The sequence below is a fragment of the Peromyscus maniculatus genome, chromosome 1, assembly GCF_049852395.1.
Source record: "Peromyscus maniculatus bairdii isolate BWxNUB_F1_BW_parent chromosome 1, HU_Pman_BW_mat_3.1, whole genome shotgun sequence".
Lineage (NCBI taxonomy): Eukaryota > Metazoa > Chordata > Mammalia > Rodentia > Cricetidae > Peromyscus > Peromyscus maniculatus.
Genome location: NC_134852.1, coordinates 141,013,693 through 141,039,281, shown reverse-complemented (window position 1 = coordinate 141,039,281; position 25,589 = coordinate 141,013,693). Strand labels below are relative to the sequence as shown.

The 25,589-nt window shown below is 45.4% G+C and overlaps 1 protein-coding gene and 1 long non-coding RNA gene across 14 annotated transcripts in view; one reads left to right on the top strand and one right to left on the bottom strand.

Moving 5' to 3' along the window:
• The window catches only part of Tacc2 (transforming acidic coiled-coil containing protein 2), a 218,500-nt gene that overhangs the window by 186,380 nt on the left and 6,531 nt on the right, over window positions 1-25,589 (bottom strand). For 9 of the 13 annotated variants that reach the window (XM_076553739.1, XM_076553769.1, XM_076553749.1 and 6 more), the window contains exons 1-2: window positions 8,908-9,075; window positions 6,651-6,728 (exon numbers count right to left, since the gene is read on the bottom strand). In XM_076553739.1, the coding sequence (XP_076409854.1) occupies window positions 6,651-6,683 (33 nt within the window). In that variant the 5' untranslated portion in view covers window positions 6,684-6,728; window positions 8,908-9,075. The other 4 variants (XM_076553746.1, XM_076553760.1, XM_076553742.1 and 1 more) reach the window with 3 other exon arrangements.
• LOC143269083 (uncharacterized) lies at window positions 23,195-24,169 on the top strand. Its single transcript, XR_013045425.1, has 2 exons — window positions 23,195-23,432; window positions 23,978-24,169. It is a non-coding gene; the product is annotated as an uncharacterized LOC143269083 (long non-coding RNA).

The window sequence follows — 25,589 nt, the reverse complement described above, 5'->3', positions numbered from 1 at the left end:
TATTCATTCTTTCTACCCTTAGTTAAGAAAGCAATGGGTGTCCTTGTCACTATTAAAGAAAAAGAAGAGAAAGGATTTTTAAAAAAGAAAAAGTCTCTTCAACAACAACAAAAAATGTTCAGAAGGGTGTGGGGGAAGTAAAATTGTCTCTATTTACAAATTACATGATTTCACAGGAAATCTCAGAAACAATGAAAACAGCAACAACAACAAAATCATTTGAACTAATAACTGAGTTAATCACAGAATACAACAGCACACAAAACCCAACTCCCTAAATATAAATATGTGGACACTGAAGCGATTCTCTACTAATTATAGTCACTCTAAAGAAAAAAATGTAGTACTTAGGTAAAAACTCAATAGCACATAGGCAGGATTGATCTGTTTGCTAAGGAATATCGAATGGTTAAAAAAGAAAGAAAGAAAAGGTTGAATAAATGGAAACACCGTGGTTCATGAGCTAGAAAACAACACAGCAAGGAAGTCAATTCTTACTTGATCTACTCTTTAATGTAATTTTTATCAAGATCTCAGCAACTCTTTTGTAGACATAGGTTTATTCTAGCATTTAGATGGAAAAAAAACACAGGTCATAGGACACCTAAGACAACATTCTGTGAAAAGAATGAAGTGTGAAGACTCTCTATTTGACCTCAGGAATTAACACATAACTACCATAATCAGAGAGCAATCACAGCTTCTGTTCTGAATGCCTGTTCTAACTGTATAGAAATTCACTGAGGCGTCTAGACTTTTGATCTGGTTAATCTTGGTGTGATGTCTTTATTTATTTGCAAGTTTTTAAAAAATAAAGTTTATAAAAATTTAAAAAAAAATCTAATTAAAAAGAGAATCAATGTTTTAGAACAGAGGACCCAGGCTAGACCTACACAAATATACCTAATCGAATTGTAAAAAAGAAGCAAAATCCATTTAGTGGAATAAAAGCAGTCTCTTTTCAACAAATAGAACTGGGATATGGACATTCATGACCAAAACAAACAAACATCAAAATAACAAACAAACAAATTGTCATCTTCAAGAGAATGAGAACATAAACCAGAAATTGGGAGGAAAGTATTTGCAAAAGAAAAATCTGAAAGAGGACCACAAAACAAACAAACAAACAAACAAAACAAACAAAAAACAGGAGTTTTAGATAGATTTTGTTAAATCAAAGAAGTTGATCAGAAAAGACTGCATACTATATAATTCTAATTATATGATAGCATGGAAAAGATACCCCTGTTGAACCAATACAAAGATGGTTCCTGGGCTAAAGACACTTGTCATGCATGCCTGGTAACCTGGATTCCATCCCCAGAATCCATATGATGGTAGAAGGTGTGAACTGATCCTTAAAGATGTCCTGTGGCAAGTGTACCCCAAAATACACACACTGATGATAAAATGTGAAAATAAGTCGTTTTTGAAGATCTGTGGTTGCCAGGGCCTGAAGGATGGAGAAAGGTCAAACATAGGGGATTTTAGGAATATGATACTATTATGCAAACTGCACGTGGTTATATATGTCAAAGTCCATAGACTGCATACCATCAAGAATGAAACTTCACATAATGCATGGACAGTGAGTGATAAGATGTGTCAATATGGCCGGGCAGTGGTAGAGCACTCGGGAGGCAGAGCCAGGTGGATCTCTGTGAGTTCAAGGGCAGCCTGGTCTATAGAGTGAGATCCAGGACAGGCACCAAAACTACAGAGAAACCCTGTTTCAACGCCCCCTCCCCTAAAAAAAGGATGTGTCAGTATGAATTTGCCAGTCCTATCAAATGTACCACTCTAGTGGAGGAAGCTGGTAGTGAGGATGACTATGAAACTAAAATTAACCTAAGAAAAGAAAGCAAAAGTCAGGTAGTGTGGCACAGACCTGAAATTGTAGCACTTGGGAAGTGGAGACAGGAAGATCAAGAATGGAAGGCCATCCTCAGCAACATAGGAAGTTCGGGGCCAGCCTGGGCACATGCATTGAATGTGGGTTTGTGTCAGAGACAGAGAGACAGAAAGAGACAGGAAAAAAGGAAAAATGGATGAACCTCAAACCTAAACTTTGTACCTTATAAAAGTTAACTCATGGATCATGGACTTAAATATAAAACATTAAACTTTAAATATTTTAAGAAAAAAGAAAATCTCCAGGATGTGGAGCTAGGCAGACTTAACAGTAGAACTATCCAATAAGAAAAAATGAATACACTCTATCTCACTAAAATTACAATATTTTGCTTTATGCAAGACCTTATTAAGAGGATGGAAAGATAAGTTACAGAACATGAAGGCATCTACAAATTGCAGTTTGACTTATAGACTATGAAAAGAACTCCCAAAATCCAACACTAAAATAATAATAACATTTATAAAATGAACAAAAGATATTTTGCCAAAGAGATTACTTGTCCCTTATCCACTCCTCAATCCTGGAGGCTGCAAGGTGGGTAGAAACAGTGGGTAGCATTGAACCTGCGCTGATTCTGCTCATTGCCGTACAAACAGACCTGTGAGGAAGTTTGCTTGCAAAGTGGTCAAATAAGAGAGTAACAATAACTAATTTTTAAAAAACCCATTAAAATAATATACTATAGTAAATGTTAGGACTAGTTTCTTTTTCTCCTTCAAACATCTTTTTTAAAATGTGTGCATGTGTGCGTGTGCCTGTGCCTGTGCCTGTGTCTGTGAATGTGGGTGCAGATGTCCAAAGAGACCAGAAGAGGGCACTGGGTTACCCCGGAGATGGAATTACAAGGCGTTAGTAAGCCACCTGACACCATTCTGGGAACTAAACCCTTGTCCTCTATTAGAGCAGCAAGTGCTCTTAGCCTCTCTCCAGGCTTCGAGCATCTTATTGTACCATGTGTACTGCTGTGGATATCGCTCTGTATAAATAAAATGCTGATTGGCCAGTAGCCAGGCAGGAAGTACAGGCAGGACAAGCAGAGAAGAGAATTCTGGGAACAGGAAGGCTGAGTCAGGAGATGCTGCCAGCCACTGCCATGAGTACCAACATGTAAGATACTGGTAAGCCATGAGCCATGTGGCAAGGTATAGATTTATAGAAATGGGTTAATTTAAGATAGAAGAACTAGATAACAAGAAGCTTGCCACGGCCATATAGTTTGTAATCAATATAAGTCTCTGTGTGTTTACTTGGTTGGTCTGAGCGGCTGTGGGACTGGCGGGTGAGAGAGATTTGTCCTGACCGTGGGCCAGGCAGGACCGGAGAAAACTCCAGCTACAGTGTACCTTTCCGTATGACGGTGTAAGATGACTGTGTCTATGGGATCACTGGAGAGCAGTGCATGGTAGGCACTGTGATGTGGATTTGGGCTGCTGTGAAAGGGTAGCTTGAAGACGAGTACTACAGTATGGTTGGTCTGGAACCTGAGACTGCCACTATGACTAATGGAGAGTGGCCTGTGCAGCATGCATGGCTTCTTCAGTGACTGATTCTCATCCACACAGGGCAGAGCAAGGCAGTCTAAGAGAGTTCTATTGACGCTCCTCAGATGCAGGGAAAGTGATCTTTTATAGTGTGCTGTGGGAAGGTAAGAAGGCATAGTGACTGGGAAACATGGTGGCTGGGAAACATGGTCACTGGGAAACATGGTGACTGGGAAACACGGTGACTGGGAAACATGGTGACTGGGAAACATAGTTACTGGTGACCATGGTGATTGGGAAACATGGTGACTGGGAAACATAGTTACTGGTGACCATGGTGACTGGGAAACATGGTGACTGGGAAACATAGTTACTGGTGACCATGGTGACTGGGAAACATGGTGACTGGGAAACATACTCTCTGGGAAACATACTCACTGGTGACCATGGTCACTGGGAAACATAGTGACTGGGGAACATGGTCACTGGGAAACATGGTGACTGGGAAACATACTCACTGGTGACCATGGTGACTGGAAAACATGGTGACTGGGAAACATGGTCACTGGAAAACATGGTGACTGGAAAACATGGTGACTGGGAAACATGGTGACTGAGAAACATGGTGACTGAGAAACATGGTGACTGAGAAACATGGTGACTGGGGAACATGGTGACTGGGGAACATGGTCACTGGGAAACATGGTCACTGGGAAACATGGTCACTGGGAAACATGGTCACTGGGGAACATGGTGCCTGGGGAACATGGTGCCTGGGGAACATGGTGCCTGGGGAACATGGTGCCTGGGGAACAGTTTGACAATGAAACTAAACATGCAATCATTATAGGAGCCAAAAATTGAACACTTGGATGCTTATCTCAGAGAAATGAATATGAATACACATGCACATATGCACACACTCATGTGTGCCTGTACATAAATGCACATGACAACTTCATTTGTAATAGCTAAAACTAGAAACAAAACAGATATGCTTCGATGTGGGGATAACCTGAAAACTATATTGCACCTCCACAGCATGGAATACAACTTCATAGTGACAGAACAGAATGATACACAACAGCTTGGGTTTATTGCAAGAGCATTCTGCCCACTGGAGGAAAAAAAAAAAACCAGTTCTAAAAGATAACACGCTGTCTGATCCTGTCTTAGAAAAATCTAGGATTTCTATTGTGAAAAGATACCATGACCTTGGCAACTCTTATAAAGGAAAACATTTCACTGAGGTGGCAGCTTACAGTTTCAGAGGTTTAGTCCATCATGGTGGGGAGCCTGGCAGTGTACAGGCAGACATGGTGCTGGAGAAGGAGCTGCTACATGTTGACTTGAAGGCAACAGGAAGTGGTATCCAACACTGGGCAGCATCTTGAACATAGGAAACCTCAAAGCCCGGCCCCATAATGATACACTTCCTCCAACAAGACCACACCTACTCCAAACAAGCCACACCTCCTAGTAGTACCATTCCCTATGAGCTTATGGAGACCAATTACACTTTCAAACAACCACAGACCCTATTTCTATAATATTCTTGAAATGCTAAAACTGTAATACTGTCAGCTGCCAGAGTTACGGGTGGTAGACAGGAGAGAAGTAGTGTGGCTATTAAGGGCAGCAAGAAGAATCTGGCCATGGAAAAGATTTGACCTTGGCCATCTCCATGTCTAGACTGTGAAACTGTAGAATAATTTTGCAAGATGTCACCCTTGAAGCTCTCTCTTTGTAATTTTTTAAAAACTATACATAAACTTACCATCATCTTAAATTAGAAAGCTAAAAAGAAAGTTAAGAACAAGATGGCTCAGTGAGCAAGGGTACCTGCTGATAAGTTTTATGACCTGAGTTTGGTCTCCAGGCCCCACCCGGTAAGAGAGAACTGACTCCCATAAGTTATTTCTGCACATATGTTGTGGCATGTACGTGCCTCCACACAGACACAGATACAGACACTAAATAAATAAAACTGCATACAAAAAAAATTAAAGACTTCGTAGAAAACTATAGGCTTCTGACTTCTTTTGAACAAATAAAATCCTGCTGCACTGGGCCCACTTCGGCCCATGACCACAATCAGCTGGAGTCCGTGGCTTCCTCTCGTGGGCCAGACCCTCCTGTTCACCACAGTTCCTACCTCTCGCTACTGTCTCATCCCCACAGTGACTGCTTCTTGCCTGTCTCCTAAAATCCCTAGAGTTTGCCACAGCTTTTCTTTTCACACTGATATTTCCCTGCCTGAGAGAAGATTATTCGGAAGAAGGAAGTGAGAACACAGTTGGCAATAGACTGCCTTGTGTTTATTTTTAAACTGTGTGTGTGTGTGTGTGTGTGTGTGCATGCGTGCGTGCGTGCGTGCATGTGTGTAGGGTGCTCAATCCTGAATGTCATTCCTTAGGCACCACCCACTTTGTTCTTTAAGACAGGGTCTCTCACTGAAACAGAAACTTTCCCATTCTACCAGGCTGGTTGGCCATTGAGCTCCAGGGAATCCTCCTGTCTCCACCTCCCCAGTGCTGGGATTAAATGTGCAAGCCACTGAACCTGGCTTTATTTGTAGGTTCTGTAGGATTGAATTCAGGTCCACATACTTGGGTAGCACACACTTTATCAACGAAAATATTCCCCTGCCCCAGGCTGCTTTTTAAATCCAATTTCTTCAATCAAAGAGGCCCATACCATTAATCCAAAATGTTCACACTATGTGAGTCAATGGGAAAGTGTCTCTGACTTTGTTCACCAAGGCATTAAGCTAATACCCTCAAACTTAAAATGGATAATGGCAAAATTTGGATATTATTATCCAAGGCTTACACAATAAAACTGTTAAAAGTCCATTCTTCAACTGTGAAAACCTTTTCTGACTCGAAAACAATTATTTGCATGAAGTCAGTTCTGCATTCATACATTTGCAAATCATTTTAATCTCTGCTGAGTCCATGGAAGTGGCTGAGTAGATACAATCTGGAGAAAATGTGCTCAGTTCTCATGACATCGATTTTTAAAAGCACGGGATAAAAAGTAGTGTTCAGGACTTGTAAAATGAGACTGGCTGTAGCACTAAAGGAATTCCGAAAATGTAATGACGCAATGGCCCCACAGGTACAAATACACCACATGGATCCAGGAGGAGGCTGTGTCTGCCCTTGCCTCTGGACACAGATGTTGGGGGGGGGGGGCAAGTATAGTCAAGAGAGCTGTGCAGCAGGAGGCAGAGAAGCCTCCTGACCCACCTGGTGGTCCGAGGTGCTGTTCTCGTTGCCCATGGTGACTCAGGGTGCCCAGCGTCCCTCAGAATGTTGTCAGAGTGACTGGAAAAAATGAAAGGGCATAAACATCTGGAAAATGGAAGGAGAGCTGAGGTTTTTTCTCTTCTGCTCATCTCCCCAAACTCAGAGCCAGACGATGGTAAATGTTTATCTCTTCAGCCACATCATGGAAAATCACTTTGGGTTTTCTTTTGCAACATACCACCCAGACTTCTTTCCCAACTCGGGCTGCTGTTCTCACTCCCCTGCCCAGGGTTGGCAGCAACTTCTGAGAGGCAAGTTTGTTCCTGAGTCAGAGTTAACGCCAGGGTGCACACATATGCACATGCACAAATGAGTGACAAAAGGCTCCCCCCAATGCCAATAAGCCCGGGGAGCACCGCTCCCAGGAGAATTTTCTGTTTCCAATTGTACTCAGTTTGGAAACTCAGTGCGGCTGTTTTCGAGCTGTTGGTGACAGAACAGCCTGCTGTCAGACATGAGGAGGCGTGAAATCTACTTCTCTCCAACAACATGATTTTTGTCGTTCATCCCTCTGAACTTGTCTCATCGACTCAGCTCCACTTCTGTGTGTGTTTTTATGAAAGCAGAGCGGGCTCCTTGCTGGGGAAAATAGGAATCGGGGGAGGGGGGGGGGCGGGCGGGCAGGCTAGGAATAAATACTCATAAAACTGCTGAGACAAATAGAACCGTGCTGTGGGGCATTCGGTGACAGTGTTAACAATCCTCGTAACTAAAAAGTGCCCTACACAGGCATCAGAGGCCCCACTCCTTGCCTGACGTCACTCACTAGAATTCAGGGACCAAGCTGGCACCTTCATGGAGAAATTAAGCCATGGAAACTTTGAAGAAGAAAAAAATCAGACACTTTTTAAAGCTGGTGCCTCAGAGAACACCAGTCTCAAGCAGTGGGGAGGATCAGAGTTCAAGCTCCAGAACCCAAGTAGGAAGCCAGATGGGGCTGCGCACATCTGTATTCCCAGCATTCCTACAGCAAGATGGGACACAGAGGCAGGAGAATGTCAGGGAGCTTGCTGACCAGCTAGCCTGGAGTACGTAGTCCAGAAACAAGAGGCATCGTGTTAGTCTTGATCAGTAGGTGGCGAGAAGGATTCCTCTGACCTCTGTAAGTGAGCTATAGTAGGAGTATGATTTCTGCATGGATGCATACGCGCACAGGCGCACACAAAATTAAAACGAATTCATTTTAAAAGCAAAATGAAAAACTAACCTATTGGTTTGCTCAGTCATTCAACCAACACTGATGGAGTAACCAGAACATGCTATGCATACTGGACAATCACTGATCAAAACAATGTAAGTGTTATAAGCAGGCCCAATTAAAATGCAGTGGGGGGCTGTGGCTCAGTGAGAGAGCCCTTGCCTAGAATACACAAGGCCTTGGTTCAATCCCCAGTACTGATAAAATAAAATACTTCAAAACTGATGAAATGGCAATAATGTCACCCTTGTGCACAAGTCTCTTGTTCCTAACTTTTAAATTAAAAGAATATGGCTCATCAATAATTTCAGTTTGCTTTGAATATTCACTCTACATATGTATCATACTAAGTTGTAGAATGAAAAAAAGTCATTTATTTGAAATTGATCTGTATTATTTATTTTTATTTTGTTCATTTTGGAGACTCCTCATAAGCATATAATGTTGCTAGAACCATCATTCCTAAATCAGTTGTTAAATTCCTTGTATGTACCAGGCTAAAACACATGACGTTAAATTTCATATGATCCATTGTAATATTAATTTCTTTTTCCTTTTTAGCTTTTTTGAGAGGGGTTTCTCTACATCTCCCTAGCTACCCTGGAACTCACTATGTAGATCACGCTGGCCTTGAACTTGCAGAGATCTGCTTGTCTCTGGAATTAAAGGTATGTACCACCATGCCCAGGTGTAATATTCACTTTTGATACTCATTCACTAAATAAATTTAATAATTTTATTAAAAACCATAAAAGCTAACTTTTTTCCAAGTGTCCTCAAATTCACCGTGTTGCTAAGGATGCCCCGATCCTCCTGCCTCCACCTTCCAAGTGCTGAACTGACTTTATGAACAGACAAAAACAAGTGGCAAAACTCCTTCTGACACAGCATGACCGAGACAGCAAAGAGAGGGCTGCAGAGTCCCATGGGAACCCTCGTCTGGGGACTCCAGCGCGGCATCCTTCAGCCGCCCCAGGCCTGAAAGGCAGGTGCACTTACCTTCGGAGATAGTCTGCACTTCGGAGCTTGCAGCCCACGGAAAGTTTGCTTTCCAGCAACTGGACTTTCTCCTTACCCATTCAAACGCCAGGGAGGTCGAAGCCGAGCCCTGCTCCAGTTGGACAAACAACTGTTCCCCACCCTGGTGCTGTCACAAACCAGCTGGCTTCATACCTGGGCTGTGGCTGAGTTTATCCAAGCCTTCCTGCCTGGGAGTCTGCACCTCCCAGCTGGCCCCTCCCAGGGCCTTTATGCGGAGCATTTTCCCTGCTGAGGTTCCTTTCAGAACAGGCTTAGTCTAACCAAAGCTGCCCCTGCCCTCTGATTGGTCACACCAAGCATTGCTTGCTTTTGTGCACGAGATCAGGGAACAGATCTCTTTCTAGAAAGAAGTCACATGTTCACAGAGCTTCTTGTGTGCACCTGGGGAAATTCCACTGCAGATACTATGGGAAGACAAAAGAAAACTCGTGGAAACCAGATGACGTGGCAGTCTGGCACTGTTGGTGTGTGCAGAATGAACTTATCCAGGCGTGGCTTGAGTTTCAACCAGTGAAGTCATAAAAAGCACTGCATGACTGGATATGCTGATAGGCAGGCTGCCTGCCCTCTGGGGTGAGGGAGACCCGCAGACCTGACAGAGGAGCCACAGGCACCCAGACACCCTGCCCACTCTCTTCTACTCCCACGATTCCTTCACTACTTACTCAACCTCAGCAAAACAAAGTGCCTGCAGAAGGCTCTGACCCTGTGACCAGACAGAACCACTCAGGGAAACCAATCAGTGTTTTGTCCAAGGGTCCCTGGATACCAGGGAGGCTACCGCACACTCCCAGGAGGTGTTTAAGGCCCTCCAGGGGGAAAGCTGGAGGCAAAGGAGCTCACTACCCCGCTTTGCATTTGAATAGAGCAGAACTGTGTATGTGTAGGCACAGACCAGGTAACCAGTTTTCTAGCCGTACAATGAAATAGTATTCAGCCATAAAAAGAAAGGATTGGTTCATGATACAACTCTGATAAACGTCAAAAGCGTTGAGCCGTGAGAGAAGACAGACACAATAGGCCACACATTGTGTTACTCCACTTAAATGGACAGAACTGACAAATCCATAGGGACAGAAAGCAGAGCTGTGGTTCCCAGGAGCGAAGGAAAGAATATAACAGCTGAATGGGTGTGGGTTTTATTTTGGTGTGATAGAAGTGTTCTAGAAGTTGCCGGGCATGGTAGCAGACACCTTTAATTTCAGCACTTGGGAGGCAAAGGCAGGCAGATCTCTGTGAGTTCGAGGCCAGCCTGGTCTACAAAGCAGGTTCCAGGACAGCTAGGACTGTTACAAAGAAAAACAGTCTTGGGGGCGCGGGGAGAGGTAACAGCTCCACCAGTGACATCCAGGAACAGAATATGCACAAGAATACCACCACTAAATCAGTCATCTAAAATTAAATACTTAGGTCAAGTACTGGCAGCACTTGCCTTTAATCCCAGCACTCGGGAGGCAGAGTCAGGCAGATCTCTGTGAGTTTGAGGCCAGCCTAGTCTACAGAGTGAAATCCAGGACAGGCACTGAAAACTACACAGAGAAACCCTGTCTTAAAAAAAAAAACAAAAACAAAAAAACCCATAAATAAATAAATGAATGAGTGAATGAATGAATGTACATTATCTGAATTTCATCACAATTGTTTTCTTGAGTTTTTGAGATCTGTAGTCTAGGGTGGCTATGTAGCCCAGACTGGCTTTGAACTCCTGATTCTTCTGCCTCTACCTCTCCAGCACTGGGATCAAAGGTGTACACTGCCATGCCTGCCTATAGTTCTTGTCAAGTCGTGTTTCACATCTTAGGGTTCTATGTAATGTATAGTTTGGGGACTAAAGTGAGGAGAAAAAATTCTAGCATTGAGGGGGAGAGGTTTGAAGACCATTTCTCTTGTGTTTATCAAAGGTCAAGGTTCAGAGAAATGGGAAAAGAATTCTTGCCTCTGCACTCTTAAATCACAGGGGAATTTTTCTAGGGTAGAGAAAAACCCTATTAAGCAGTTGCGGATGCCGAAGGGAATCTTCAACAGACATATAGTACAATGAAAACTGGACAGTGAGGAGTGGAAGGAACGGGGAGCTGCTCCTGAGGGAAGGGGAGAAATACGAAACTAGCCAACTCAGGTACGCAGGGCTCTGGAGGTGGGGCATGCGCAGTACCCAGTTTTCAGGTCCATGCATTCTGGTGACGTCACTTCCTGTCACTGACCACCAGCTCTATAGCTCATAATCAAAAGGTGTGAGTGTTCAAGATTTCTCCAAGAGTGTGAGTGGGTTCAAGGCCCAGCGCCTTGAAGGGTCAGCTCTGAGTTGGCTTGGTTGAGTGACTGGGACTAATGTAGGGAATGCCTACACACAGTGAGTCACCCTCTGGAGGCACTGGTGCCTTGGGACTCCTCTCTCAGCCCTGGAGACATCTGTCCTCCTCTTCCAATGCCTTCCCATGGTAATCTCTCAGTAGCTGCTTATAAGAACACCAGGCAAGTTGCCGATTAAAGCCCACCAATATGACCTCATTTTACTATAAGCCTCTCCTTCAGGGCTGTGTCTCCAAGTATGGCCATATCCCCAGCACTGAACCTTATGAGCGCAATATATGAATTCTGGAGGATACAAACAAAATTTGGAATCCATCAGAAGAAATGTGAAGACACTTGGAAAAAAACAAAGCCAAAGAATTATAAAAAGCCTTAGGAAAAGCGAAGGTACCTGCAGGGCTCAGAGTGGGCGGATTAGGAGTCTGATCTGATTAGCTTCTGGAGTCTAGAGGTCTCCTAATACACAGACTAGCTGCTTCCTGGGCTGCTAGGGTGTAAAGTGCCGGACGTTTACCTCGTGAGGACACAGAGGGCCGGGCCTGGCCTGGAACAGAGAAGCTATGAGAAAGGAAGGAAGGTTTGCAGGGCAGAGTAAAGTTTGGTAATTGTCCAGGCCAGCTGATCCCGGTGCTGGAAGATTAAAGAGACAGAGAAGAGGCTGGGGAGCACAAGGCAGACATGCAAAACATCCCCAGAGACCTTGCCCAGAACCATGCTGCAGGCCATTGCTCGCTGCAAATCTGGACCCGCAGCCTCTGCGCAGGCAGCGCTCAGGGCCTTGACACAGTGCCCTAAGTCCCCTTTCCGTTGCTATGATAAACAACCCTGACCAAAAGCAGCTAAGGGGAAGAATTTATTTAGTTTACACTCCCTTAGTGAAGGGAAGGCAAGGCCGGAAGGAAGTCAGAGTCGCATCCAGGCAAGAGCAGAGAGAGAGTGAATACACGGATCCTCGCAGCTCCCCTCTCAGTTCCCCCTGGCCCACATTGTTCACAGCCACTGCTCAGGAACAGCACGGCCCACGTTCAGGGCGGGTCTTCCCATCTCAATTAAACATCAAGACAATCCCACTCAGACATGCCAACAGGCCAGCCTGATGTAGGGAATTCCTCATTTCCAGGTGATGCTAGGTTGTGTCGAGCAGTTAAAACCGATCAGCACACACAAAAACGTGTTGTCCATGTGAAGACTCAGGTCTAAGACCCACCTATCCCAGCTGAACATAAAATGGGCCTCCTCTTGCTTTAGTTCCCCTGGGAGCTAAAAACCCCAGACACCTCAGGACTAGAGGCTTTTTATTATGACTATTCCTTTACACTGTGTAAATATTTGTCACTGTGATTGGTTTAATAAAGAAGCTGACTGGCCAATAGCTGGACAGGATAAGGTTAGGGAGAGAAACCAGACTAAGGACACAGGGAAGAAGAAGGGTGGAGTCAGAGGAGTCGCCAGCCAGACATGGGGAGGAAACAGGAAGTACAAGATGAAAGAGAGGTAACACCACATGGCAGAATGTAGATTAATGTAAATGGGTTAATTTAATTTGTAAGCGTTAGCTAGTAACAAGCCTGAGCTATTAGCTGGCATTTATAATTAATAAGAAGTTTCCCTGTGGTTATTTGGGAGCAACTGTCGAGACACAGAGAAACTCCACCTACATTTTATCATTATGACTGTTATTGAAGTGAGGTGCCTCTTCTTGAGTAGTTATTATTTGCTGAGGGATTGCCATAGTCCTGGTACTATGCTTGGTTCACGTATAATCTTTATGGCAAACCTAAATGGTCAGAACTACTATCACTCTTCAGCAGGTGAGGGACCAGAGACTCACTAAGGTCAGAATGTGGCCAAGTGACAGCCATCCTACCTGAAGCCGGGACGAGAATTCCAGGCAGGACTTTTTGATCCTCCCCATGTCCCTTTGTCTCAGGGTGTGAGTATGGGAGGTATTTTCTCAGTGTGTCTCAATCACACATAAGATAGTTGTCCACAAGGGCATAAGCTTCTATGGATTCATTCCAAGACAGAATTTACTGGCATGCTGTATCTCAGGGAAAAACAAAACAAACAAAACACTCACATTACCGGGCCTCCTAGGCTGGCACACACAGGGTTGTTTCCATAAAGCCACTGTGGGCATGGAATAAGAGAGCTGGTTGTCAAGCAGATCAGGGCATTCGGGTTGGCTAGAGCTACGGTTGTTCCCCTTGGACAGAACATGTGGCTACTCTGTCTGAGGAGGGTTGTGAGTGGGACCCCAGGTAATGGGACCGGCTCCTGATAACTGCACCTGGCTTCTGGATAAAGCACCCGCGTTCTGTCCCACTCACTCCAGCGATGGCTCTCAAGTACAGACAGCTGGCATCTTCAGACAAGGGAATCTTGGGGAGCAAAATGGGCCACACTCATTGACACTGAGGGCATTCAGACTGCACAAACCTGAGCCACCGTCCTTTACTAAGGTCATGCCAAGAATAGGTCTGATTGGGCATTTCCTTTTGTTGTCTTAGTGGTGGTTGATGTAACCACTGCTGGTGCCACCATTCCCTTGGACACAGCCAACAGTCACCACGACTGGGGCTGCTAGATGTCGCCTCTGACTCCTGCCCTGGCCACCATCAGGCACCCAGGGCTGCCACTGCCGGTGTGGAAGAAAGCCAAATGAATGCACAGACCATGCTAGTTACATTTCTCACTGTGTTAAAGTACAGAGCAGGAACAATTTATGTGTAAGAAGGATTTCTTGGTTGTGACATGACGTCTCACAGCCGGCAATGCACGGCTGCCATTCACAGGGTGGCTCCACCCTAAACTCTGTGACAGCAGGAGCTTCAGGCAGCTTGCTCACACCTTGGTAGATCAGGAAGCAGAGACTGGGCCTGTAGGTGGAAGGCCCATCCGCAGGCAACCCACTTCCTTTAGTAAGGTCCAACCTCCTGAAGGTTCCACAGCTCCCAAAACAGTGCCACTATCAGGGAATCAATGCTCAAAAACATGAGTCGGGGGCATTTCACACTTAAAACTATAACATGGGCTTTTCAGCTGCTACCCTAGAAGCTGGGGCTGTGTTTTTTATGATTGGTGAGGGACGGGACATAGAAACAGGCTCAGCACCGGAGCATCTGGTGCGCCTTGACCCTCTCTCCAATGGCAGTATTTGAATGGGACTCACCGTCAGTTTCTGTGACTTACCACTGTGTGTACGAACATGGCAGATAAGCTGCTTCCTTTTCACACTGGCTTCCTCTAACCCAGATATGGTGCAGACTGGCCAACCCTCCACCCTGACAGATAACTAAATGCATGTGTGTGCGGGCTTGTCCATTCATGCTTCAGGACAGCTTCGCTCTGAAGGCAGTAGAAGGGCCAGAGTCCCTTCCCACGACTCAGGTGATAAGTAAACTCTGGTAAGTTAGCTTCTCCCGACTCAGTTTTGTCATTTCTAAATGGGCATCACAATAATATCGACCTCACCGGGCTACGGTAAGCTCACGCCTATAAAGCTCTCAAAGGAATCAGACTGTTTGTTTGTTTGTTTGTTTTTTTTTTTAGACAGGTTTTCTCTGTGTAGCCCTGGCTGCCTGGGAACTTGCTCTGTAGAGCAGGCTGGACTCTGAGAGCTCTGCCTGCCTCTGCCTCCCAAGAGCTAGGGTCAAAGGCATGTGCCACCACCACCCACATAAATCAGACATTCGATGAACTGTGGACTGATTCTTAACAGGGGGTCTCTGAAACCTCCAGGTAAATTGCTCTATAAAATGAAGCCCCCCCCCTCCGGCCCTGTCAGGGACAAGGACAGAATATCTAATTAGTGGAAAAATACAGACCCCCCCCCATAAGACAGGGAACTAGATCAGCTTACAGTCAGGTTGCCTAGCAACAGGACATTGAGTCAGAGCCCTTGACCCTTTCACCCTGTAAACATCCTACACAAATATCCTGTTAGCTTGCCCCACCTTATGCAGATGACAGCTTCTTGCTCCCCCCACCCTGCAGGAACTATATAAACCCTTGTGAAAGGAAATAAAGTTGCACCTTGGTCAGAATCTAGACTTGCTGTGTTTTCCTTTGTATCTCCTGTCCCTACATTCCCTCCTTAGGGTGGTTGAGAACCCGTTGTAGCCCTGCAGGCGAGGCATGGCCCAACAGTAAAATTGTGCATTTTAGACACTACTAGCTTGTCACACTAGAAGAAGTTCACATCTGCAAGAAAGCACAACTAACTGACTTGTGCACTGGCGGAGAAAGATGTTTGACTACGGAAAGGAAGAGTTTAGGCCCGATGAGAAGACGGTAAATGCTTTTCACCCAGCCATTTATACTGAAATAGTTGTAGGGCCAGTGACTCCGGCCAGTCCCTCCGTGTGGCTACTTGTGGATGTTGGATGCTCACGTAGCTATAGACCTGTCTTTCTGCGCTCTGACCCACCATGATGTGAACAAGCCACACACCTGCTTCCACTGGCGCATTTCACCATCATGGTGGACCAATATCCCTGATGCCAATCCACAACAAAGTCCCCCAGCTGCTTCCTGCCAGGTATTCTGTCTCAGTGATGAGAAACAGAACTTATACAGGAGCCAAGGGTATAAATGAAGACATGAAGTGTGGGAGAGAACAACTGTACAAGAGCATCACTGTAGATGAATTTCTAAATGGTCTTATTAAATAAAAAGCACAGAGCCAGATATAGGGGCAAAAACCTGAGCCGGGAGGTGGTGGCTCACGCCTTTAATCCCAGCACTCGGGAGGCAGAGCCAGGTGGATCTCTGTGAGTTCGAGGCCAGCCTGGGCTATCAAGTGAGTTCCAGGAAAGGCGCAAAGCTACACAGAGAAACCCTGTCTCGAAAAACCAAAAACAAAACAAAACCAAACAAACAAACAAACAAAAAACTGAGAGATCCAGGAAACAGGGAAAGCCACAGCTAACCTCACCTCACCGACTCCACTTCCAAAAGTGAGCTACTTCCCATCTACCCACGCCTATATGCCTTGCTGTTCTGCCATCTGATTTGCTCTCACTGTCCAGCTATATCACTTCCTCTTCCTGCCCAGCTCTGTCACTTCCTGTCTGTCTGCACAGACCTCCAGACCTCCATGGTTAACTATTGTTGGAATTTAAGGCATGTGCCACCACGCCTGGCTCTGTTCCCAGTGTGGCCTTGAACTCACAGAGATCCAGATAGATCCCTACCTGCTAAGTGATAGGATTAAAGGCGTGTGCTACCATTGCCTGACTTCTATATAGTGGCTGGCTTTCTCCTCTGATCCTCAGGTAAATTTTATTGGGGGACACACTATATCGCCACACTTCACATGGGTAGGTCAGGTGGAGAACACGGCTGTTGCCCTAGACTGTGAGCCTGGGCTGTGCAGGCATGGGGAAGAGGGGAACTGGAGAATCAGAGATGATGCTACATGGAAGCACTCCCTCCATGATGGGACAGAGGCACAAGGAGATTTTCCAGCCCCACCTGCCCTGGGAGAGAACTGTGTGTAACCTGCTGGGCTTTGTGGATATGTCAGTGAATTGATTACATTTTTCTATTAAAAAAAAAAAAAAGAAATTCTCTTTTCCCTAGGTGTGCTAGAAACATGCATTTCAAACATTTGATAAACTCTGGAGATTCTCTGGATACAGATGTAATGCTGGAAAAACACTAAGGTCATCTTCTCCACTACTTCCTTTCATCTGAGCATGAAGAAGCGGGGCCAGGACCAGCCTCACACAGGCTTGTTCCAGGAAGTCTTATCTGGCACAGCCCTCATGCCTGCAAGGTGCTTCTCTGGGGCAAGAGCAGAGAAGCCAATACAGATGGGGGGTTCACGTCCCGCCTGCTATGGCCTCTGGCCATCAGACCCCCAGCAGGTGAGTGTGCACCAGCAGAAAGTGGAGCCCAGGTCACATTACTCACCATGGGAAGATCAGCGAATTCTCCAGCTGCTTGGTCAGTCCAGTTGCCCACACCAGCTTGGTCCTCCAGACTAGCCAGACCTCTTCCTAGGCAACCAGGAGCCTCAGCTCTCCCCTCCTGGATCCAGTTCAGTTGCTCTGACACCCTACCTTGCACAGCTAAGCCCAGAGCTACTTATAGCTCTGTTATCATGTTCCCACTTCAATACAAACAAACAGCTGTCGCCCGGGGAAGAGATTGATGAAGAGACATCGCCTGGTTTTCACTCTGGCAAGGGACCTTCATAAGCACCGAGGACCTGCTGGCTCCCCTAGGTTTGAGTTTGAAATGGCAGCTCTTCCTTCACACCCTCCCTTGGGCGTCTTGCACTTTTCCCTTCCTCCGTTTCTCGGGCCGCTGAAAAATTTGGATATCCAGAGTTCATCCCCACAGAACATTAGAGCCAGGAGAATGAAGGACCTCTGATCCCAGGGCCCTGTGATCAGAGATAAGACTGACATATTCCCTCCTGCTTTGCAATGTAGACAGACTGGATGAGCTGCTCAAAGGCTTGCTAGCTCACACCAGGAGCACACAGGATAGTTCCAGCTATACAGACCAGTCATGGAGGTCTGCACCATTCGGGAGAGGCTTCCTGGTGTTACCTCCCCACCCCCACCACACGCATTCACTTTGTCTTGCTTTATTAGGTCTTGGTAGTGGTTATGGGGGATGAACTGGAAAGAAGCGGCTAAACTTTACTCACATGCTGGTGACTAGAGTACACAGAAGCAAAAGCCCGAACACCCAGGAGACCAGAGAGGATGAGCCCTTGGGAAAATATAATCTCAGGTAGACTTCAAAGATCTGCCAGTTATGCAGACTAGAGTTCGAGCCTAAGGGACAGGGAAACCCCAGCTGACCCCTGAGGAGACATACATGTATGTACCTACTTCCTCTTCCAGGGCCTCATGAATGTAGGCAAGGCGTCTACCAAAAAGCTACACTCCCAGTATAATCACATGTATAAGCACAAAACCCACAAAAGCAAAATTGGGATTTTGAAACCGCCTTTTATAAAAGACTTAACAGTTATATAACAAGATTTTTTCCATGGCCACAAAAGAATGTTCTACAACTGTAGCGGACACCAAGGTGTTTCCTGGATTTATCTGGTTACAAACATATCCTTTATTCTCTGTAACTTCTCTCTGTCTGAGATGTTGTTGCAGTTATAAGAAGGGAGCCTAGGCCTGCTTTTGGTGAGATCAAGCAAGAAGATTGTTGAAACAAGGGAACTGTGAACAGGGGACAGAGCTGAGGCAAGTTCCTGCTGATAGTGTTGGAAGAGGACAAGGACTGAGCAGTTGCATGTAACTGGGGCAGAGAGCAGGCCAAAGCTGGTCAACAGGGACACAGGTTATTTGGTGAGATGGGAAGAAAAGCTGTAGCCAAACTGAGGACACAGGCTAGCTTGGGATGCAGGAGAGCAGGAGAGCTCAGCTCTGACCCCCTCTGCTGCATTTTAGTGGAGAGACAGAGAGTGGTATCATAGGATGTTTGAGGTATGTCTTGATGGCCCAGCCCATGAGTGCCATTTGGTTCTTTGGGGATGGAGGCCCAGGTACTTTTGGAACTACTGTCTGTCAAGTCATGACTCTTTAAAGTAGAGCCTGGGCTAGTTATAGACTCTCTCATACTGTTTTGGGTATTGCTAGTAGTAGGAAACTCACTACCTCCTGATGAAACAGACATTCTATCTAGAGAAGGTCACTCAATCCCTAGGAACTTACGTCCATTGTTCCACTAACTATGTCCCATCAGGATTCTGCAAAGTACTCCCCCAGAGCTCTCTGAACCATGGTGACGTCACTGGGCACGAACTGGGCAGCAGTCAGTGGTGAGGCCTGAAGACTAACGAGAACGATCTCATTGAATTTCTGCACCACCATCCAATCTTAGTTTTAGGTCCAACTTCAATTTGCCTTGTTCTGGGATTGCACTGAGCCAGCGTGTTCCTCTGTCTCTCCAACTGATTAGTGGTGGCTGAAAGCTAGCCAGCCCGTAGTTGACCACAGACATATGAGAGATCCCAACAGAAACCATGAGAACCACCCAGAAAAGCAGCTGGCCCACCTCAAAGTGTTAACACACAGAATAAAAGCTAAAGAGGCCTCTCTTGTTTTAGACCATCAAGCTTTGGGGGTAGTTTGTTATGTAGCATAAGTTAACCAATCAGATTTCACTACAGGTCCTGCTAAATCCCTTTCTCAGCAGCCCATGTCCAGCCCTGGTTGGCACTGAGAAGACCTGTGCATCTGATCACAAAGGATGCCGCAAGGGAGGTCTGAGAGATGGGTCCCTCGGTTCAGATGATAATTGACAAGCATGGCCCTTGCCTGATGGCTACTAGTGTCTGTCTATGCCAGACTTAGACCTCTGGGGATGAGGCTCTGAGGATCCTGTTCTGGAATAACGAATGTGATATTAGCTATGCAGAGCCCCTGGGCTCTGAATGAAAACATGAGCTTGCATCTGGATTTGGCGTCCAGGGTCTCTGTTCCTGCTACACAGATAATGGGATGCCACGCTCAAGGATGTGGTTCTCTTATTCACAATTTCCACATGTCCCTCCCTGCAGATGAGATTAGCAGAAACCACATGGCTTATGAAAACAAGCTGTAGTAACCCACAAAAAATTCAGACATCAATTTGAATCCAAAAGCTGAACTGCGCTGTCACATTTGGGAATCAAATGTAGTATCAATATAATTGGGAACTGTGGGCTAAGGGAAGGGTTGAGGCTGGATAGAGAGAGGGTAGAGACTGTTCCAGGGCAAACCACATGACAGAGATCTTAAGTGGAGGAGGGATGGTATGAGTGTCAATTACAGCAGAGCCAAAGGTATCAGTAGTAACAAGACATCTGTTAGGGCCCAAATGAGAAACTGAAGACATCTGCCCTCCATATGACACTGTAGGACTTTGTAAATCCTGTTATTAGACTTTGCAATTACTATTTAAATAGAAAGTAGCTTTTTATTTTTAAAAATATTTTTAAATTAATATATTCCTGCATGTGGGTATGTGCACATGAATGTGAGTGCCCTTAGAGGCTGGAGGTGTCAGGTCCCCCAGGAACTGGAGTTGTGAGCTGCCCAACATAGGTGCTTGCTGCTGCTGGGTGGTGGTGGTGGTGGTGGTGGTGGTGGTGGTGGTGGTGGTGGTGGTGGTGGTGGTGATGCACACCTTTAATCCCAGCACTCAGGAGGCAGAGGAGCTCTGTGAGTTGGAGGCCAGTTTAGTCTACAGAGCAAGATCTAGGACAGCCAGGGTTACATGGAAAAACCCTGTTTTGAGAGAGAGAGAGAGAGAGAGACAGAGACAGAGACAGACAGACAGACAGAGAGACAGAGAGAGCTTGCTGCTCTTCCAAAGGAGTTAGGTTCAATTCCTAGCACCCACATGGCCACTCACAACCACTTCCAGGAGATCTGACACACTTGTTTGACCTCCACAGGCACCAGGCACACGAGTGGCACATGGACATACATGCAGACAAAACACCCATACACATAATTTTAAAAAATCAACTAGAAATCTAATTATTATATGTAATCTGAAGGGCTAATGGCCCAAAGCCTCAGGTGGACTGAGAAGCTCTGGAAGAAAAGTTGCCTTGACTGACAGCACCTGTGGAAGCTTCTGGTCAGGAGAGCCACATCCTAAACCTGCTGGTATCTGCCACCCCCTGACTGCAGGGGAGCTGCCCCGCAGATGGGACTCTTCCATCCCCAAGCCTCCCCCATCATGTGAGCACAGTCTCCATTCTGCAGAGGGACTGTGTCCCTTCAGTTATTGTGATTAAAGAACATTTCTGTCTGTAGACACCTGCCTGCTTTCTTTTATTCCCACGTCTCTCCACCGATCCCGACCTAACAGAATCTACAACTCTGAAGTCAACAGAGAGCTTAGTAAGTACTGTTCGGCTCAACTATTAACACGGAACAGCAATGAGGAGAGTACACACAAGCCTCTCTGCCTTCAGGGAATGGAAAGAGAAGTATAAGCATCCTCCAAAACAACTGTGAATAAAGAGTGCAGTCATAAAACCTTAGCACAATTTGTCAAATTTTGGCTTCCACACTCCTACAAATGTTTATAAGCAACAGACTGACTTACCTCCCAAGAGAAATGTAAGAAAGTAGAAGCAGGTAATAATGGAGACTAGATGGAACTAGAGTTCATGTCAGGTCTTTAAATGGCCAGAGAAGGACCAAGAGGGGGCAGATTTCAAAACATAGGGGTGTAGGGTAGAAAGGGCCAGTGAAAGAACACTCTGGCCCTGAGACCAGAGCCAAGGAAAAAACACCCTGCCCTTAACCAAGTTCTGGCCCCCAAATCCCACCCATCCCAAGCACAAAATCCAGCCAATCCCTGACCACGGAATCCCACCAATCTCTGATTTGTCCTATGCTCAAGACTCGAGAATCCACCAATCCCCACCCTGGAAAGATCCACCCACCAAGAGATCCTGTATTCTCTTCACTTTCCTACTGTTTCTCGCCTGGGCCGAGGCAGACACTCTCCTAGTTTTTCCCTCCCAATAAATCTCTTGTGTGAGGTTTGTTGTGTGGTGTGACTTCGTGGTGTTCCTTGGCTCCCAGCTGCCAGAATAGCTTTCCATCCGAGCTGTAACGCTTACACCAGGGATTTAAAGGGACAGACGGAAGTTAAAGGCAGTCTTCAAAATGCATGGACTGGGGGGTGGGGGGAGTGACGAGCAGAGACAACAGAAGCACCCCGTGTGTTGAAGGAAGGAAGAACATTTAGAGTTCTCCAAGAAGGAAATAGCAGCACAGACTCAGAGGCCTAGGAAACTTTCCTGGCACCTGCTCACAGAAAACATGGCCTCCCTGGTGGAGTCAGAACCAGGACTGACAACTGGGGATCCTGGGATAGACCAGAAAAGACACACAAAGCAGCCGACAGGTCCATACAGAGCCACTGAAAAGAAAAGTCAGGAGAAAACTCTCCACACACATCACTCAAGAAAATCTTATACACTGAAACTAGCCATGAAGTAGGAAGAAACTCTAAGTCAGCACTCTCACCAAATGAAATATTCTCCGACATTTGAATGTATGTAAAGATACTCAGATAAGGCCGGGCTGTGGTGGCGCACGCCTTTAATCCCAGCACTCGGGAGGCAGAGGCAGGCAGATCTCTGTGAGTTCGAGGCCAGCCTGGTCTCCAAAGCGAGTTCCAGGAAAGGCACAAAGCTACACAGAGAAACCCTGTCTCGAAAAACCAAAAAAAAAAAAAAAAAAAAGATACTCAGATAAGAAATTTCACAGTGCAAACGGAAGTGGACAAAGCTAGAGGACGGCTCACTTTTGATTTGAAAATCGAAGATCAAAAACTTACAACTAACTGTAACAGAACGAGGCCCTGAAATAATTGAGAGAGAAAAAAGGAAAGGAAGGAAGGAAAGAAGGAACAAAGGAACGAAGGAACAAAGGAACAAAGGAACAAAGGAACGAAGGATGGCTAGGTACAAACAAAAAGATTATTGATTAAACTCAGGGAAAAAAATAGAGAAAAAGACAAAGCTACTCCGGAAACAATAGATTACAAGACACTTGTGGGGGAATAGATTCAAATACAAATTTAATAAAGGACCTTGAAGAACATGAGGAAATAAAGAGGATTAAAGACTATACAGAAGTGAATAAAGAGTCAGGGGAACGGGAGACAGGGAATTAGGCAAACAGAGAAGGAGGAATATAGACAGTACTTGGATCCCTGAGATGAAAGGCAAACAATAGGGGCTGTTCTATACACACATGTACATGTACGTGGATTTTATGTATCCGTAGCCACACATAACGCAAGGTAACAGTTGCGCCAGTTCCTAGACCAGTCAGGGGTTTAGAGGTACAGCTCTAACAGAGACCATGAAGGATCACTGCTTACTGGCTTGCTCCCCATTGTTAGGTCACGAAGTGGGCCCAGAACCGCAGTGTAGATGGCAATGTTTTAGGGAAATGGCTTCATCCCTATCTGGGCTGAGTTTTGCCAAGAAATAGAAACGAAGTGTTTTTTGAAGCCCTTAAAGGCTGGCTGAATGCTCCTGACTGCAACTGCAGCATCACATCTACCCGAAAGAGTCCCCACACCAACTGCTGCTCCAGTTTTCAAACGGCCTCCCTCTACCATAAACCCATATAACACCCAACAAGCGTTTGCGACTGGATGCTGTCCAAGGCAGCCTGGTAGGGTTTTTTTGTTTTTTGTTTTCTGTTTGTTTTCAAATAAACTGCTTTCTATCCATGGAGTGACTTTGATAGGTGGTTTCTGGCTGAACCTACTTATATATGGTGCCAAAACCTGGAAGGAAGGGACACCAGAGTCCCCTTTTGAGGGTACAGTCCCTTCTTTAGCCAAACTGCCAACTTCGCCCTCCTGAGGTATGGATCCTTTGCCTCTGCTGGCCTCTGTCATCCACCATATCTGACTCCAAAATCAAGAGTTTGTCTTTTCAGCTGTTTCTCTCCCCCGCTAGTCTCCTCTCCCTTACTCGGGTAAGTGCCCTCTGAGAGCTGATTGCTCTCTCTCATCCTCAGTGGAGCCTGCTACAAAAGCCATGTGGGCAAGCTGGGCAGCCTCCTTGTGCCCTTTTGGGTGCTCATCACAGAAAGAGGGCTGTCCCGGGGCATCTCTCTGACAATCCTTGATCCCTTGGGGATGCCCTCAGATCGCGGCTCTGCCTTGCAAGGCTTACCCTGTTCCCCCCTGTGTCTCCATTCCTTCACAACAGGAGTCCTCCCTCTGGCAAGATTCCTGCAAGATCCCCTCTTTGGCACACCAAGGTAGGGCAGTCCCTCAAGTTCCTCCTCCACAGGGAAACCTTTCGCGGCCCTGGGACCTCAGGCCCAGCAATACCATCAAGAGTACCTTGGAGGAGCTAAGGGTAACTCTCAGATAATAAATCTTTGTCATTTTTAACAGATTTGGGAGCTACATGGTCTATACTTCCTGCTTATTCCAGTAAAACCTATCCTTCTCAGATTTCTGTAATGGGGGTTGATGGCCAGCCGCACCTGCCTAGGGCTGCAGGTCCTCTTTTGTTTCCACTGTGGCCACCCGAAGGCTCCCTCACGCCTTCCTTCTTATGCTTAGCTGCCTAACCTGGTTCTTGGGGAGGGATATCATGGCCAAATGCCACTTTTCCTTTTCTTTTCATCAAAGTCCTTCTGGAACTTTCCTCATTCTTTTCAGCCTCTGAGGAGAAAACCCCTCTGGTTTAGCTTTTCTTTTAAATACAAATTGAGTATGTTTTCTTATTTAATATCAAGTAAAGAAATCATGCCAGCCATGTGGAAAAACCACTGAGATGCCCTGACAGATACAGACTTTTGGTGCTTCATCAACGTTTAAAAGGCTGCTTTCGCCTTAAAAACATTCTGGCTTTACAATAACTCTAGATACAAAAGGTAGACATGTTGCCTACAGATGACGGAAATTTGAGAGCTTTAAAGGAAAGTTTAAATTACCCAAGTCTCTTGAATAAAAAAGCTTCAAAGCTGAGGCGCAGTTACCTGCCAGGCTAAATTGGTTTCAAGTGTAAAAGTCAGGCCTCATTTTTTCCTAGAACTAACAGGCTTTCTGCCGGAATGGGCAATCTCACAAACAGGTTTCATGAAAAGATAAAAACAAAAAAACAAAACACACACACCAAACCTTAAAACTACTATGCTGTTGTTCCTGACTTAAAAAATTGCTTTTTATTATTCCCATGTTCCAATGATGATTTAAAAAAGACCCGCTTTATCAATGACTAATCTCAATAATCAAGCACCTATGTCTCATGGTATAAAAAAAAAAGAATCAATGTTAAACTTCTAGTTAAATCAATAGAGTTTTCATAAGTAATTAATCTACTGTTGGTGACAATTATAAGTACTGGCTACCAAAACTTTTTAAAAAATTATAATTATTATAGTCACAGACTCAAAAATTTGAATTTCCTTTCATCATTTTAAACTTGTTCATGTTTATGTTGCTAACTTTTCAGACTTTATTTTTGCTATGGCTCAAAAACATGAGTCTGCTCAGTAGTTAGAATTGACTACTCTTCAAGAGGACCTGTGTTTAATTCCCAGCACCCACATGGTGGCACACAACCATCTGTAATTTCAGCTCCAGGGAATCCCTCTCCCCATCTAGCCTCTGTGGGCACTGTATACACATAGCACACAGACTGGGAAAACAACTATGTACATAAATAATAAAATAAAAACAATTTATGAATCCTGTTTCGATCATACTTTTTTTTTAGGATTTATTTTTATCTTGTATGTATGAAATTTGCATATATATCTGGTGCCTATAGAGGCTAGAAGAGCGAAAATCCCTTGGAACTGAAGTTA